Source organism: Ochotona princeps, chromosome 10 (genome assembly GCF_030435755.1).
Source record: "Ochotona princeps isolate mOchPri1 chromosome 10, mOchPri1.hap1, whole genome shotgun sequence".
Taxonomy (NCBI): domain Eukaryota; kingdom Metazoa; phylum Chordata; class Mammalia; order Lagomorpha; family Ochotonidae; genus Ochotona; species Ochotona princeps.
Window position 1 is genome coordinate 70,642,044 of NC_080841.1, and position 15,985 is coordinate 70,658,028.

At 48.1% G+C, this 15,985-nt stretch overlaps 1 protein-coding gene across 1 annotated transcript in view; it reads left to right on the plus strand.

The window, feature by feature from the left end:
- The first annotated feature begins 1,772 nt into the window (after positions 1 to 1,772).
- The window catches only part of PRTFDC1 (phosphoribosyl transferase domain containing 1), a 64,509-nt gene continuing 50,296 nt past the window's right edge, over positions 1,773 to 15,985 (plus strand). The window contains exons 1-3 of the mRNA XM_004588433.2: positions 1,773 to 1,975; positions 8,110 to 8,216; positions 12,234 to 12,417. Of these exons, the coding sequence (XP_004588490.2) occupies positions 1,928 to 1,975; positions 8,110 to 8,216; positions 12,234 to 12,417 (339 nt within the window). The 5' untranslated portion in view covers positions 1,773 to 1,927. The remainder of the gene's footprint in view (positions 1,976 to 8,109; positions 8,217 to 12,233; positions 12,418 to 15,985) is intronic.

Sequence of the window (15,985 nt, forward strand, 5' to 3'; positions counted from 1 at the left end):
CTGATGCGCGCCGATCCAAAGCCGGGAACCAGGAACCTCTTCCAGGTCTCCCACGCGGGTGCAGGGTCCCAATGCATTGGGCCGTCCTCGACTGCTTTCCCAGGCCACAAGCAGGGAGCTGGATGGGAAGTGGAGCTGCCGGGACTAGAACCGGCGCCCATATGGGATCCCAGGGCGTTCGAGGTGAGGACTTTAGCCGCTAGGCCATGCCGCCGGGATACACCTCCATTCTTACAGCTCCTGAAAAGAAAGACTGGACGTTCTGAATGAAACTATCCTTACTCTGGGAAAGTCCATTTCTTTGTTGTGGTTGTTGTGTATCTGTTCTCAACCTGATCTTAACATCTGTATTAAAACGAGAGTTCCTTAGGATTGGCATTGCTGTGCCATGAGTTAAATGGTAGACTGGCAGCCACCGTGCTCAGCTTCAGATCCAGCTCCCTGCTTATCTGCCTGGGAAAGCAGCAGAAGACAGCCTAGGTACTTGGGCTCCTGTCACCCACGTGGGAGACCTGAACGAAATTCCTGGCTCCTGGCTTCTGTCTGGACCAGCCCCGACCCTGCCCTGGCCCCAGCCCCGGCCCCAGCACTGCAGACAGAAGTGAACCAGCAGATGCAGGCTCTTGCTCTTCTCCTTTCCCATTTTGCTGCAAAAATACATAAAAACATATCTTTTTAAAAGGGGGTGGATAAATCCCTATAATTTTAATGTAGAGCAATTTTACAAACATATGCTCATACATTACAGCAGATCAGATTAATTATAATTGTATAGCAATTTTTGAGAGGATTATTTTGCATACTGTACTAATCATAACAAATACAGAAGAGCTAAAGTCCTATGAATTAACAACAATCACGTTAGAATAATAATCCAAGCCCATTTCACTAGATACATGTAACACAAATCTGATTAAAAAAGAATTTTTGCTTCTAAATTCTCATACTGCAAGATAATGACTGGATAAAGGAATTGCTTCTCTCCCCATTACCAGTTTTTGAAAATACTCTTTGTAATATCAGGTGTGATTCTAATCTGGTCAGATTGCACAGAATTTTACTGAAACGTACAAAGACAGTGAATAAAACTTATTTTTGAAAAAACCGTTTGCTTCTCATTGTTTCCCAAGAGTGTTTTCTATCATATGAGCTACATTTGTTACATTGGAAATCTTGTGGGTTAGGTTTAAAAAATGCTTCCATCATATCTCTGACATGTTCCCCAGCTCCTGGGTTGGGAGCACAGGTACCGCTGTTCAATGTTTCTGAGCTGAGATGCAGGTTCACCCCCCACCCCCAGTCCCTGGCTGCCAAGACAAAACGGAGCTAGCTGTGTTTCATTTGCTTTAGGGGGAAAAACAGCCCCCAAGCCAGGCCCTCCGGGATGTCTGGGATAAACAAGCACGAGGGTCGCGGTTTAGGGCCCCTCGGGCGCCGCGTCTGCCCGCCTCTTACGTTCCAATCTCCTCTGACATCAACTGATACATATTTACTCCCAAACCAAGCAGAACTAGCTTTTTACCCCCTCCCTACTGTGCGCCCCGGAGGAGGGGAGACTGGGCAAGTGCCCCAAACAGGGATTACCCAATTCCAGAGTGGAGAGTGCCTGACCACCCGTGACGAGGCGAACGCGTCCCCGAACGTGGATCTGTCGGATTTGAACCTGCGTGCCTGGGAGCGCACCACCCCGCGCGCACTGCCAATGCTAGAGCTCTGCTTGCGCAGGGCTGGGGACAAGCCCTTCTGCGGAGCACCGAGTTGTAGCCTGCAGGGGACCGGGGAGGGAGGCACACAGCGGCCGAGGTCCCAGAGCGGCGCCAGGTTCCGGCTTTCCAGCTGGCTGGCCCGGGGCGGGGCGGCAGCTCTATCCCCGCCCCCTGCCCCCAGCCCCGGACCCTTGTTTTCCCGCTTTGCCCCAGGAGGAAACATGGCCGGGAAGAGCGAGGAGGCGCCAGACCGCGGGCGCGGCGTCGTGGTAAATGCTGAATCCTTTCCCCATCCCCCGGCCCCGTCGCTCCCGGCCGTGCGCGCCCCCTTGGGTACTCTTCGTGGCGAGAGGAGGAAAAGAAGGAGGAAGAGGGGCGGGGTTGTGAATGTAGGAGCAGGACCTCATCTTTGTTTTGTCACGCAGCCGAGAGGCCTCGGACCCGGCCCCCAACCCGGGCTGTCACCGCCCGGCTCGGGGTGGCGGGGGCGGCTTGCGGGACCCAGTCCACCGTTCCACAGCGGGGGCGCCAACACGAGTCTTGGGCTCGGAGTTCCCCTGCGCACTTTGTCCCCATGCTCTGGGTGCTGCTATTCCCTAGCTTGGCCCGCTCAGTCCCCGGCCCCATCCAAACTCTGGTGGAGAGGAAGGTCCTGGCGCCTAGGGCAGGGAGGGAGAGAGAGGAAAACTGGAGTGGGAGCATTGCTTGGGTGAGTGGTAAGTTTGAGTGCCGGAGGGAAAAGGGGGCAATTAGCATGCGTGTGTTGGCCATTGGCCCTGGGCCTTTAACTGGGTTCATCCCTGAGTCCTCCCATCGCTGCAGGTGGGCCTCCCATTTTTTCAGAGGTGTAAACCGAGGCTGACTCCTCATCCAGGCCGCAGCACGGGCGCAAGGTAGAAACAGGATTTGAACCAGCTTGCCCTTGTGCTGCCAGAAAGCTGAGGTTCCAGGATGAAATTTTAGAGATGGAGATGGGACTTGGTTGCTGATGAGGACATTTGACATGGCAGTTAAGATACCTACACTCCCATTTTGGAGTTTGTGGATTCCATTGTAGTCTCCAGCCCCTGATTTCCAGCCTCCCCCCTGGGAAGCAGCAGGTGAGGGAGGCTGTTGGTTGAGTCCCCTCCCATTCACGTGGTGGACCAGCTGGTTCTTGGTTTTCTTGCCATTAGAGGCCTTTGTGGGCATTCAGGGAAATGAGCAGGCTAATAGGAGCTTGTATCTGTGTGTGTTTGAGGTAAGGCAGGTGCAGGAGTGATTGGAAGAATCCATCTAGGTTCTGGTATGGTACTGATAGGGATCGTGTATCATCCAGAAATGAGATGAGGAAGAATTTTCTGAGTTGGGAGTCTTGGAAAGGCAGATGGCTGGGGAAGCTAAGCCAAAGAAGTGTATTTTGTGCAGAAGGGACAAGTGAGAAACTTAGGAGGACTTCTGCCTCCAGGTGGCTCTCATGTGTATCGAGGAGATGGACATTAGTACTTATTGGCAACAATTGGTTTTAGACCCTTGCCCCACTGGGCTATGGGAGATGTGGTTCGGCCACAGAGAAGAGGGCCAGTCTTCACTTGATCTGGGGCCATTGAGCTCACCGGAAATCTTGACTGGAACCTTTCTGTCACTTCTTAGGGGCGAGAAGTTAAGAACTGTGTCCACTCGGCTTTTTGGAAATGTCAGGTGATTTGGGTATGGTTGGTTGGTCGGCTGGCTTGATGCCTACCGAAGCATTGTAGGAGGGCTTGCATGGTCTCCACATGAACAAGCTTGATGGGAACAAGAAGCATCCGCAAAGATGGTTGTGTTTCTGTTTGAGCTGACTCTCCCTGCTCCCTGCTTCTATCCTCATCCTCCAGAACAAGGTGGCTGTGTGGCAGGTGAGACGGAGTCCACCTAAGCACAGTTTTACCTGGCTGTCACAAGTGTTACCTGGCGGGTGTTGAACGCACTCCAGCAGAGGAAGACATGTGAGATAGAAGGTGTTATTGGTCTATGGAGCCCCTCTTGTTCCTTTGGGGGTCTTCTCTCAGCAAACCGCTCGGACCCTGTTCTTAAAGTTGTGTTTCTGAGGCTGCTGCCCACGATGCTTTGTGGCTCTCGAAGTAGGCTGTTGAGCTTCTCTTCTGGAATTCCTGAAAGGAGATCCAAGGACTGAAGCTCCCTTTGCTGTAACGGTAGGTGCTGACTTGACCCACAGCAGCCCCTGCCTGCTGGAGCTCACCGGGGTATGGGTGCATGGATAAGTTGGCTGCTCCGTGTTTCCAACTGGGAAAGATCCTGGGGGGAAAAAAAAAGCAACAGTGCAACAGCTATTCTCAGTGGGGAAAAATGATTCAGAAAGGAGGCTGTCAGTGTATCTTGAAATGTGAGACTGAGTTCTGGATTCTGATGTTGTATAAAATGCTTTGGTTGGATGTGTTTGTCGCTCGCCCAGCTTGGCGATGCTTTGCTGCTTTGAACAGAGAAAGTATTGTGTGGAGTAAACTTAGAACTGATTCTCCAGGAAACTGAAGCTATTTTAGGAGGTCTTGTTTTGATTTTTTTTTTTAAAAGCAAGTGAATACCATAATTATCTACAGTTGGTGGCCAGTTTTGTTGCCGTAGGTTCAGCTTTATTCACAACACAATTTGCTCACACTGGTAAGGATGATAACAACTTCAGCCAGAGATGGCATCCTTCATCTTGCAATAATAACTACACAGTTTTTGCTGTTGTGGTTTTTTTTTAATGGGATTGGAAATAATTGCCAATTTGAATTACAGAATGGTCTCAAAGCACTACATTGCTTCCTGTTTAAAATGTATGGCTTTAATTAGGCTAATGAGACTGTTGGTCAGTTTGACACACTTCCTTAAATGAAGTGAAACATGTAATTTGTCTTTCAGTGATGTATGCTTTCATCTGCCCAAGTGTGAACATTCATTCATTGCATAATTAGTGTAGGCCAGACACAGATGTGCACCTGATAGCTTGTATCCATTGGAGTCCATCTCCACCATAGCCATGTGACTGCTTTTTGTAGAGGAAGGCACTCATACTTGGAGAAGTTCATTGCCAAATTCCCCCAGATGGCAACTTGGTTCAGGTGTGTCGCCCTTCTGAGTCTATGCTGTGGACATTGACCCTGGGACCTGACCTGTGTGTGTCTATTAGAGCTTTCCCGTGCAGGCTGCTTTTATTTCTCATCATCTTCCCCTCTCTTTACCCTGCAGGCACTCGTTTTTTGGCAATCTTGTCTTTTTTCTTGAAGGGCACCATGTATTATTTTCTGTGTACCCACATATTGGGTGCCCTATGTGTCTGGTTTTCTCTCTCTCAGTTCCTAGTCCACAGGCTTGCTTGGGTCTGATTCTTAGAAAGAGGAGAGGAGCATTAGAGCCCAACTGTTGAATTGGGGATGGGCTAGTCACTGAGATCCAGCCTGAGTAGGGGACAGTGGGGACTCATGTAATGAGAAGAAGGCGTTTGGACGAGCACTGGTAAGGGACCCTTGGGTGCAAGGGGTCTGGGAAGAGAGTGAAAGTGTGTATGGTCTGTAAGAGGAGCTAGGGAGTGTTATACACCTGTATGAGTTCCCTGTAGCCCAATTGCTGGCCAGGGTTCTTGGACTTTCTTTGCTGTGACCTGCTGTTGGGACCTTTTACACACAGAATCCGTAAGGCTTGGACCAACCAGCCAAGCAGTGTGATACTGTAGAATCTAGCAGGCTCCAGGAATTGTAAGGGCAAGAGGCAGAGCAGTCATGTGCTAACTCTCCCACCCACCCACCCACTCAGCTGAGGTGGTAGTGTGTTCCTTTCCCAGAATGCAGGTGACCTTCCTTCCCCCTCTGGCCATCAGCCTGCATCCTGGAATGGGAGGTAGGTGTGTCCAGAGCCTTGGTCAGTGATGTGCTTTATCACAAGGAGATAACCTGAGGCTTGAGGCCAAAGCTTGGGTATATATAGACCGGTAGCTTGAGGGTGGGGCCATGCCATTCGTTCCTGGAAAGGTTTTGAGCACTTCAGATTTCTAGGCACTGGGCCTTCCACAATGAATAAGATAGGTGTCTGCAAGAAGGCCTCAGTGGGAAGAGATGACGCAGGGCAAGCATGCACATGCATGTGCACACACACACACAAAAGCAGTGGGAACACAGGTGTGAAGGACAGTCTAGCTAGCTACAGGGATACAGAAATGAGTGTGGAAGGAAACGAGAACTTTGTGTTACCAGGAAAGGTCTCTGTACATGTCACTGCCGCTCTGGCCGTGGCGACACTAAAAACGCCGAGTCATATTCTTGGAGGTCCGGGAAAAACTGGCAAAAGCAGCTGCGTTTTAAAACCTTTTCTCTGCTGCTCCTGTCCCCGTCTGTCTAAGCTTTCCTACCCGCTTCTTCGCCACCCTTCCTCCCGTTTTCCACCACCCTTCTTCCCAATTCTTCCCGTTTCTGTATTCCCCCCGTCAGGGCCACCAGAATGTCACGAACCAAAAAGGAGAGAGACAAAACCAAAAAGAGAGGGCGAACCAAAAAAGGCAGACGAACCAAACAAGGCGTTTATTGCCGAAAGCGAGCTGCGTGTATATACAGTTCTTCCACCAATCATTTCTGCCCGTGGTCCACGGGATGCTATCTGATAGGCCAGCAATCTCAGCCAGGGAGAATTAGCCTATCCTTGTGACTTCCTGCCTGCCCACTGGCGGGGACAAGTCCCGCCTCCTGGCACTCGGCCAGCCGCCATCTTGAAGCCCCTCATCCATGTGGGGTCGGCCGCTCCCCACAGTACAGGTGACAGATGACATGGAATGAAGTCTGGAGAGAGGTGAGCAAGCTGTAGGGAATAGCTGGGCAAGAGGGTTGTAGGACAAAAAAAAAAAAAAAGGTCTGTGGATGAGCAAGGAGGATGGTGCTAGAGCAGACTGAGGCAACAGAGAGATGGACCCCCATGGAGGGCATGGTAAGGACCCCAGAGTTCACCCAGAGGGCACAGTGAGGGTCTCAAAGTTGAAGGCTGTGTAAATACAATACAATGTGTTGAAAGGAGTGTTCCAGGTACCACATGGGAGGGCTGTGAGAATGGAAACCAGGAAACAAGTATAGCAGCTCCTGCAGTAGTCCAGGGAGCAGGGGTGGCTTGGGACCTAGGCTGGGAGGGAAGGGGCTAAGAAGGTCTGGCTAAAAAAAAAGGAAATGTTTCTAGGGGTCGGTGGATGGTTCAATTGGCTAATCCTCTACCTGTAAGTGCCAACACCCTAATATGGTGTCAGTTCCTGTCTCAGCTGCCCTACTGCTCATCGAACTCCCGGCTTGTGGCATTAAGCAGCAGAGTCTGGCCCAGTGTCCTGGGAACCTGCACACGCATGGGAGACCCAGAAGCTCCCTGTTTTTGGTTCACTCCCCATTAGCCAGGAACGAGGAACTCCACCCAGGTCTCCCCCATGGGTGACAGGCACTCAAGGACTGGAACCATGGCTGAAATCTCCTAGAGTGTGCATTAGCAGGGAACTGGAATTGGTAGCAGAGCTGGGGGCAGGGCCTAGGCATTTTCATGTGGGATGTGGTTGTGCCAACTGGCAGCTTAACCACCTAGCCTAGTGTCTACCCTTGACGATGAGTTTTGTTTTAGTCTCTCTCTCTTTTTAAGATATATTTATTTGAAAGGCAGATTACATGTTCCACCCACTGATTCACTCCCCAAAAGACTACAAAAGCCAGAGCTGAGCCAGTCGGAAGCCAAGAGTGTATGGTGCAGTTGTCCAAGCACTTGAACCATCTTTTGATGCTTACTTAGGCATTTTATCAAGGAGCTGGATTGTGAGTGGAGCAGCCAGGACATGAACCAGTGCCTATATGGTGTGCTGCTGCTGCTTGGTATGCCACTGTTCTGGCCCTAATACTGCACTTTCACTTAGTGATCTTTCCCAAACAGATGAGGCATTTACAGGGAGCAGAAATGTAACAGCATATATAATACGTGTATATTAATGTGTCTTGTTGAGATGCTACATGTGACACAGTTACAGTTCTTTATGCTGGTATACTTGGGACAGTTTCGTAGTTTGTGTATAAATCATACAATTACTGATACAAACAGTCCTGCCGAGAGGAATATCAGTTTTTGATTTTCTGTTCTCTCTGTCCACTGTCAGGTCTTAGGAGTGGAATATTCTCGTCCCTTGAGTCACAAATCCTTTATCAGATCATTGTATGAGGTTGTTGCCAACAAGCCATCTGGCCCCAGGGACTGCTTTCCAGGACGAGAGAATGCAATTTCCTGCTGCAGCTATGGGATTGCCAGACCTGTTCCCCCGTGTTCAGTTTTCTGTGTCCCAAACCATGTAGCCATTGTGTCATGTGTTTATGTCTCAAGGTGCATTTCCAACTCAAAACAGCATTATGGAATTCCTTTGTTTTTCACACAGATCAAGGATGACTGGCCGGGCTATGACTTGAACTTGTTCACATACCCGCAGCACTATTACAGTGACCTGGAGTATGTGCTTATCCCACACGGCATCATCATGGACAGGTGAGTGTACGCACCTGTAGGGTCCTGGTAGGTGGGCCGGGCTGCCCCATTGTATTGTGGCAGAGAGAGATTGTATTGGAGAGCCTGATTGGGGCTGTATGTATTGGCCAGGTGGTTCACCTGGATGTCCATCCAGGGGGAATGTAGGAAGAATATCTGGGCCTAGCCGTTCTCGGGCACAGCCTGCAGATAAACAGAGATATTGATCAGACCGGGAAAGCTTTGTGTTCAAGGCCCTCAGTCTCATGCTTTCCACAGGCTCCTGAGCCAACTGGAGAAAACTGAGGCCATCTTGACTTGCTAGAATGCCTCTGGATTTTCCTGCAACTTTGGATTCTTTTGTACCAAGTCATGTCTCCCAGGTGGACTGGTTCTGTGTTTCCAATGACATTTTTTTTTCCCAACGACATTTCTTAAACCAATGCTAGTGATGCGAAGTAGCAGCATTTGCCACCTCAACCTATGTGCTGAGAGCTAGCTCAAAAACACGGTTTCTTGTTTTCCTGGTGTGTCTATATCCGTTCCCCCTGGCTGCTTTCTTGCCATTGGCCCGTGCCAAAACCAGGGTTTTCTGTCTCCTGGGTGGTGACCCTCAGTCACTTCCCAATGTTGCTCCTCCTGTTTAGCCCACAGCATTGTGGTGACTTCCAGGTGAGATCACTAATGCTCCTGTGTCAATGCCAAGTGCCTGTCTCCCTTTCCACTGGCCTTGGGTTTCTGGCGCGAAAGTTAAAGATAGAGGCCCACACATTTCTGTGGGGAACAACCTAAGGTTTTCTATGGTTTTTACGAATCTCAGCACTGATTCTTCAGAGGACCAGAATCTGGAATAAGGATGGCAGTGGGCAGCAGTTTAAGTCAACAGCAGATATCTCACTCCAACCCGTGGCTTGCACTGCAGCTCCTCCATTTTTTTTTTTTAGTCTGTTACAGTAAAACATTTTCAGGATGGAGTTCTAACTTTATGAAATAGGTCCTCAAAGCCAAAGAAAAGTTCAGAAATGCTCAATGGTGGAGAAGGGAACTTAAAAGTTCATGGAAAAATGGAGTTAAAAGGCCCATGTATTTTGATTCAAAAGAAACTCGAAACCCTTGCACAGTTTGTTTTATTCCCAAGACAGAGGAGAGACAAAGGCCCGAATGCCTGCCACAGCCAGGGCTTGGATAGATGCAAGCCAGGGTGGGGACTCTGTCTTGGTCTCTCATGTGGGTGGAAAGTGCCTGAGTCCTTGAGCTACCAGTGCTGCCGCTCAGGTGCCCATTGGCAGGAAGCTGGCTTAGGGGTGGAGCTGGGACTCGAACCCAGGCACACTCTACAGGATGCACATAGTGCAGATGGTGTCTTAACCACTGCACCCAATGCCCACCTTGCATTACGTTTTTCTGGAACTTTTTGAAGACTGCTTGTGTTGCCAACATTCCATCTGCCCATCAGGAAGCCTAGAGGAGTGTCATTCACCCAGACTCTGAGATTTTTCACTGGACAGGACTTTCATAAGTATGTCGCTGACTCTCTCAGTTTATGGTATATTGCTAAACCAAGTTCCGATTTGGGCTTGTTTATGAGCTAAGATGGTTTCCATAGAATGCTAATGCAAATCTGATCCTAAGAGGGTAGAAAAACTTCTCCATCAAAGAAACTTGGGAAATTTAACTTTTCCCACATCACCGACTTTCCCAGTTGTCAAAACAAACACTCGGTATATCAAAGTTGCAGGAACTTTGACAGACAAACAAGATAGGAAAGCCACCTGCCTGACCTCAGCAGTTAAACCAGTTATCTTAGTGTGTGTGTGGAAGGGGGCTTTGCATGCAGTTCACTTCCCCATCGCTCTCCAGAGTTCCCCTAACACAGGTTTGGGGAGCCCTCATGTAAACAAATCCCTGCTCTTTTTGTTATTGTTGTTGTTAAACAAACCTGTGTTTTCTGACTTCATTTTTTTTAAGATTTATTATATTTGTATTGCAAAGTCAGGTATACAGAGAGGAATGACAGAGAGGAAGATCTTCTGTCCAATGATTTGCTCCCCAAGTGAGTGCAATGGCCGATGCTGAGCTGAACCAAAGCCAGGAGCCAGGGGCTTCTTCCAGGTCTCCCACGCAGGGGCAGGATCCCAAGGCCTTGGCCATAAGCAGGGAGCCAGATGGGAAGTGGGGCCTCTGGCACACAAACTGGGGTCCGTATGGGATCCTGGCACGATCAAGGCGAGGACTTTAGTGGCTAGGCCACTGCACCAGACCCCTTCATTGGGTTTTATCTAGAATATGATTGAGTCTGATAAAGTGACCATAAGCCCTTTTCCTGGACTGGAGGGAGCTTTCAGAAAATGCCTGTTTGCCAGCTTTCTTGTGTAGAAATCCTGAACAGTGGTGTGGGGTGTGGCTCAAGAATGCCTCCTCTTCCCACCCCTCAGATAAATGTGTTGAGATGGAATTTCCATACTACGAAATCCACCCCTCGTGAGCAAACACTACAAGGCTTTTTTGTTAAATGTTTGTGATGGGGGAAACCCTCTGAGCAGCTTTTCCATCATCCCTCACAGTTGCTGCTCACCCTCAGGGTCTGGCGGCTGCTAGTTTGCTTGCTTTATCCGTGGGTCCTTTGTGGACATGTCATAGAAGTGAAGTCATGCGCTATCTAATTGATTGACTTACTAGTGGACATTTGGGCTTCTAAACCTTGGCTATTGTGAATCACGCTTCTACAAACACAGACATGCAGGTCTCTACAGGATCTTCTCATTCCTCCAGAATGATTGCTCAGGGAGGAATTCCAAATTTTCTGTTAAGATTAAGGAAGTTTAGTTTCCAAAGTGGCTGCGCCATTTTCCATTCCCATCAGCAGTGCTAGAGCCTTGTGGCTTCTCTGTGTGACTTGCAAACATTCTGTTTGTCCAGTGAGAGCCCTCCTGGTGGGACCATGGTCGTGTCTCACATACTTCTTGATGTGCATATTTTGAGAAACAGTGCATGACGACATACCATTCTATATTTATCTATATGTGTGTATGCATCCATATTGAGTATATATATATATATGAGCATATATGAACTATACTATCATGTATGTCGAGTAGATAGATAACCTAATTCTGTGTTAAGTGCTAGTGTGGATTTTTTTAAAGATGTGTGCTAGGTCTTGCTTTTCTTTGAGCTGTTCACATTCACTGCTCTAAGGACAAGAGGATTATATAGCAGAAGAATAGAGGGGCCGTTCCACATGAGACTGCCATGCCTCACAGAGCTCCAGGGGCCTCATTGCACCTGTGTCCCCTGAAAAACCTGTGTCCTGCCCATGAATGGACCCTAGCTTTTCCCTCAGTCAAGTGAGGTGCGTGGCATACTTTGACACCACCTCCCATGCCCAGGAAGGTCATAGGAAGGTGGATGTTGGCCTCAGGTGTGGGATAGCAGCTGGTTTGACCTTGACCTGTCACACCCAAACGATTCCTGTGACACAGGGGAGCAAGGATATAGTGCAGCTTACATAGCTATCAGAAGTACATTCCAGACATTCTGTCCACACCCAGCCTTAACTGTACTTTTTTAGATTTATTTTATTTGAAAGGCGTGGCTACAGAGAGCAAGACGGAGAGATGCTCCATCTGCTGGCTCACTCCTCACATGGCTGCCAGGGTAGCTAAGCTGTTCCAAAGCCAGGTGCCAGGAGCTCCCTCTGGCTCTCCCGCATGGGTGCAGGAACCCAGACATGTGGGCCTTGGCTTTCCTGTGGCTTCCCCAGGCCATAAGCAGGGAGCAGGACTGGAAGTGGAGCAACCGGGACTTGAACCAGCATCCATACAGGATGCTGGTGTCACAGGCAGAGGCTTCACGTACCATGCCATGGTGCCAGCCCCTAACCGTGCTTTCCTCTCTAGGTTTCTGTTACCCAGATACTTCTGCACCTTTCCCTAAGTAATCCAGGGTATAACAGACACCATGCATTTTTATTAAAGGCACACAGCTGTTCAGAATATTATTGTGCGCTTATATGTCTCTCATCCTGGCTTCTTCCAGAATAGAGAGGCTGGCTAAGGACATCATGAAGGACATAGGCTACTGTGACCTCATGGTCCTGTGTGTGCTCAAAGGAGGCTACAAGTTTTGTGCTGACCTGGTAGATCAGTTGAAGAACATTAGCCGGAATTCAGATCGCTGTGTCTCTATGAAAGTTGACTTCATCCGCCTGAAAAGCTACCGGGTAAGTCAGGCCGTTTCCCACCTGTCTCGTGTGGTCTTTGGAACAAAGATATCAGAATTATTCAAAAGCCTTCCAAATGGAGAGTGTGGTTTTAAAATCTGTAAATGTATGTGCAGAGTATTTTTATGTCCTTGGTTCATTTTTAGGACTGCTGCGTTGGTTCAGAACTTTGGTAGTTACTGGTGACTATTTTCATGTGCCTGGCAAGACTGCCTTTTTTTTTTTTTTAAAGATTTATTCATTTTATTACAGCCAGATATACACAGAGGAGGAGAGACAGAGAGGAAGATCTTCCGTCCGATGATTCACTCCCCAAGTGAGCCGCAACGGGCCGATGCTGCGCCGATCCGATGCCGGGAACCTGGAACCTCTTCCGGGTCTCCCACGCGGGTGCAGTGTCCCAATGCATTGGGCCGTCCTCAACTGCTTTCCCAGGCCACAAGCAGGGAGCTGGATGGGAAGTGGAGCTGCCGGGATTAGAACCAGCGCCCATATGGGATCCCGGTGCGTTCAAGGTGAGGACTTTAGCCGCTAGGCCACGCCGCCGGGCCCAAGACTGCCTTTTATGACGCCTGTGTTCTCTGCCAGTGGTGAATTTCCTGATGCCCAGCCTTACCAGCAGGTATGGGCAGCGTCAAGTGAATCCAGGGAACCTAATTGCATGTGTCTTCCCAGGGGACCCCTGTTGGACCTGGGGACCTGTCCAGCCCAGGGATTAGGGACTCCATCCTCAGGTGGCTGCCGCCCTTCCTCGCCTGGGGCCGGGAGAAGCCAAAGCCTCAGAGGCAGAGCACATTGTCCAGTGGGGGGTGATGGGGCCGGGCCTCCCCCACTGTTTCATGAGCTCCACCACCACCGGACAGCGTCCTTTGCTCCTTGTGTTCTTGCTATTTGAGTCAGTGTATCATCGATCCTGAAAATGAACTTGATCGCTGAGTGAGGAGCTCTTAGGAATGCAAATCTTGGAATGCTCTCAGGAATCAGAGGTTTCACCTGGTGACTGACACCCCACGTCCCACGTCGGAGTTACTGGACTTCTGCTTGGCTTGAGCTCCTGACTCCAACTTCCTCCAGGGCAGCAGGTGAAGATTCAGGTGTCTGGGTCCGTGTCATCCACCAGGAGACTCAAGAATTGAGTTTCCAGCTCTTGATTTCAGCCTGGCCCAGCTCCAGCTGTTGTTCTCATTTGAGGAGTAAACCAGCAGATGAGAGATCGGTCTCTCTGTCTGGTACTCTTTGTCAAATAAAGTGTTAAGATATTCTCACTGACTGAATTATGTTGGCACTTTTTAATTCATTAATCATTCTTTGCATTTGACTGTGTACTGCTTCACTCCAAAATTCACCACAAACAACATGTGCTTATTATTTTACAGGTTTTCTTTAATTTGTTTATTTGTTTTTTGTTTTTTGTTTTTCAAGACTTCTCTTACTTGAAAGGTAGAGTTGCAAAGAGAGGGAGATCTTCCAATCTCTGGTTCATTCCCCAAATGACCAGGGTTGGGTCAGTCCAAAGTCAGGAGCCGTGAGCTTCATCTGGGTCTTCTGCATGCAGGGGCCCAAAACTTTGGCCCAGCCATATTCTGCTGCTTTCTGAGGTGCACCAGCAGGGAGGTGGATCTGAAGCAGAAACTGGTGCTCATATGGGATGCCAGCAGAGCAGGCAGCAGTTTAACTTGCTCACTGCAGTACCAGCTCTATCACACTCTTCTTTGACTCTCTTTCACTGCCCTCCCTTCTAGGAAAGCTGGAAAATTAGTTCATTCTTTACTATTTGAAAGCCACAGAGGTCTTCCATCTACCGATTCCCTCTGCAAAATGCACAGACAGGACTAGGTCCGGCTGAAGTCAGGAGCTCAGATCTCAGTCTTCCGTGTGAGTGGCAGGGACCCAAGGACTTGAGCCGTCACCACTGCCTCCCAGGATGCACGTGCCCTGGAAGCTGTTGTTGGAAGCAGAGCCAGGACTTGAACACAAGCTTGCAGATGTGGAATACGAGGGTCTTAACCAGGGCTCAAGATGGTTACCCCTGGTTCTTATTTCTTAAAGTGTTCTCTTTACAGACACTTCGGCCATAATTCATTGGTCTTACCTTCTATGAGAACTTCTTTTGGGTTTCCTTTATCCCAAAGCAAGTAACTATCCTTTTCTTCTTAACAAGATTTTTCTCACTTGGCCCTGATCCTTGCTTTATTCATCTCTGGTTAACAGCTAAAAAAAAAAAAAAAATCCTTCTATAAACTCTTTTGTAGATTCAAGTCAAAGTTCTTGAAGTTCCAGTACAATGTAGCTGCAGGTACATTCAGCCCATTTTATTGTTTGAGAGTTGGTAAGTGCATGTGGTTGGTTAAGTTGCTATAATTTGAGACAGCCACATCAATAGGTTCATAGACAAGTCATCATTTGTCACAGTCACAGCCTCCATAAACCTTGATGTCATGCCTTGGAGATTCCCCCATATTGTGTTGGTCGTCCAGTGCTTTTTATTGTCAGGTGGGATTCTCTGATGTGGCTATAGCATAGTTGTGTAACCCATTCAGTGACTGAAGGGTATCTGGGCTGGTTCCATATGGGGATGATCATGGGTCCAGCGACTGTAAATATTGCCATGTAACTTCCCATGTGTGCTTACCTCTTCCTTTCTCTTTAGTAAATGTCTGAGATCAAGACTGGTGTGTTCTATGGGAAGGGTCGATAAACAATAGCTAAATGGCTCTCCCCAGTGACTGAACAGTTTTGCATGGATACTGGCATTGGGGAGTCACTTGTTATTGTCTGCTTTTTGATTTACCTTTCGGAGTAGGCACTAAGGTCTTGTAGTTGTAGCTTATAATCCCCACTGAATGATGGTGTCGAATATACTTGCAATTGCTTCTTTGACTGTGTGTGTTCAAATGTGTCATCTGTTTTTAAAATTGCTGTTTCGTTATTGAGTTCTTCTTGTATTTTCTTAGATACATTTTCTGGATAGATTTTCCAATCAATGGAATTTTTTTTCATTTATCTTGTTTTTACTTTTGTATTTATACAAAGGGAACAAATTTTACATATTTCATATGTACGGTTTGAAGGGCATTGTGGAGTTTTCCACCCTGTAATCCCTCCCTTCTTCCACTCTTTCTCCTCCTCCTTTTTTTACTTTTAATTTTTGCAATGACATACTTTCAACTTACTGTTTATAATCACATGTGCAAGCCTCCACCAACTACAGAACTTAACAAGGAGTAAGGAGAAGAACCACTTCCTCAAGAGTAAGGCTGTAAACAATCATCAAATCTCAAAATATCAATCTCATTCATACACATGATAAAATGGATGCAACTGGAGATCATTATGTCTAGTGAAATAAGTCAGTCCCCAAAAGAGAAATATCTTATGTTTTCCCTGATTAATGGCAGCTACTATATAGAAATTTTTTTTTCATTTTCATACAGAATGATTTTTACAATTTTTTCATCAAATTTCAATTCCCTGTTATTTGTGGGTTTAGCATATATACCCATATAACAATGGATTTAATGGATTTTTGTGTATTCAATGCTTTGACTTTTTGAAATTTGCCATTTAC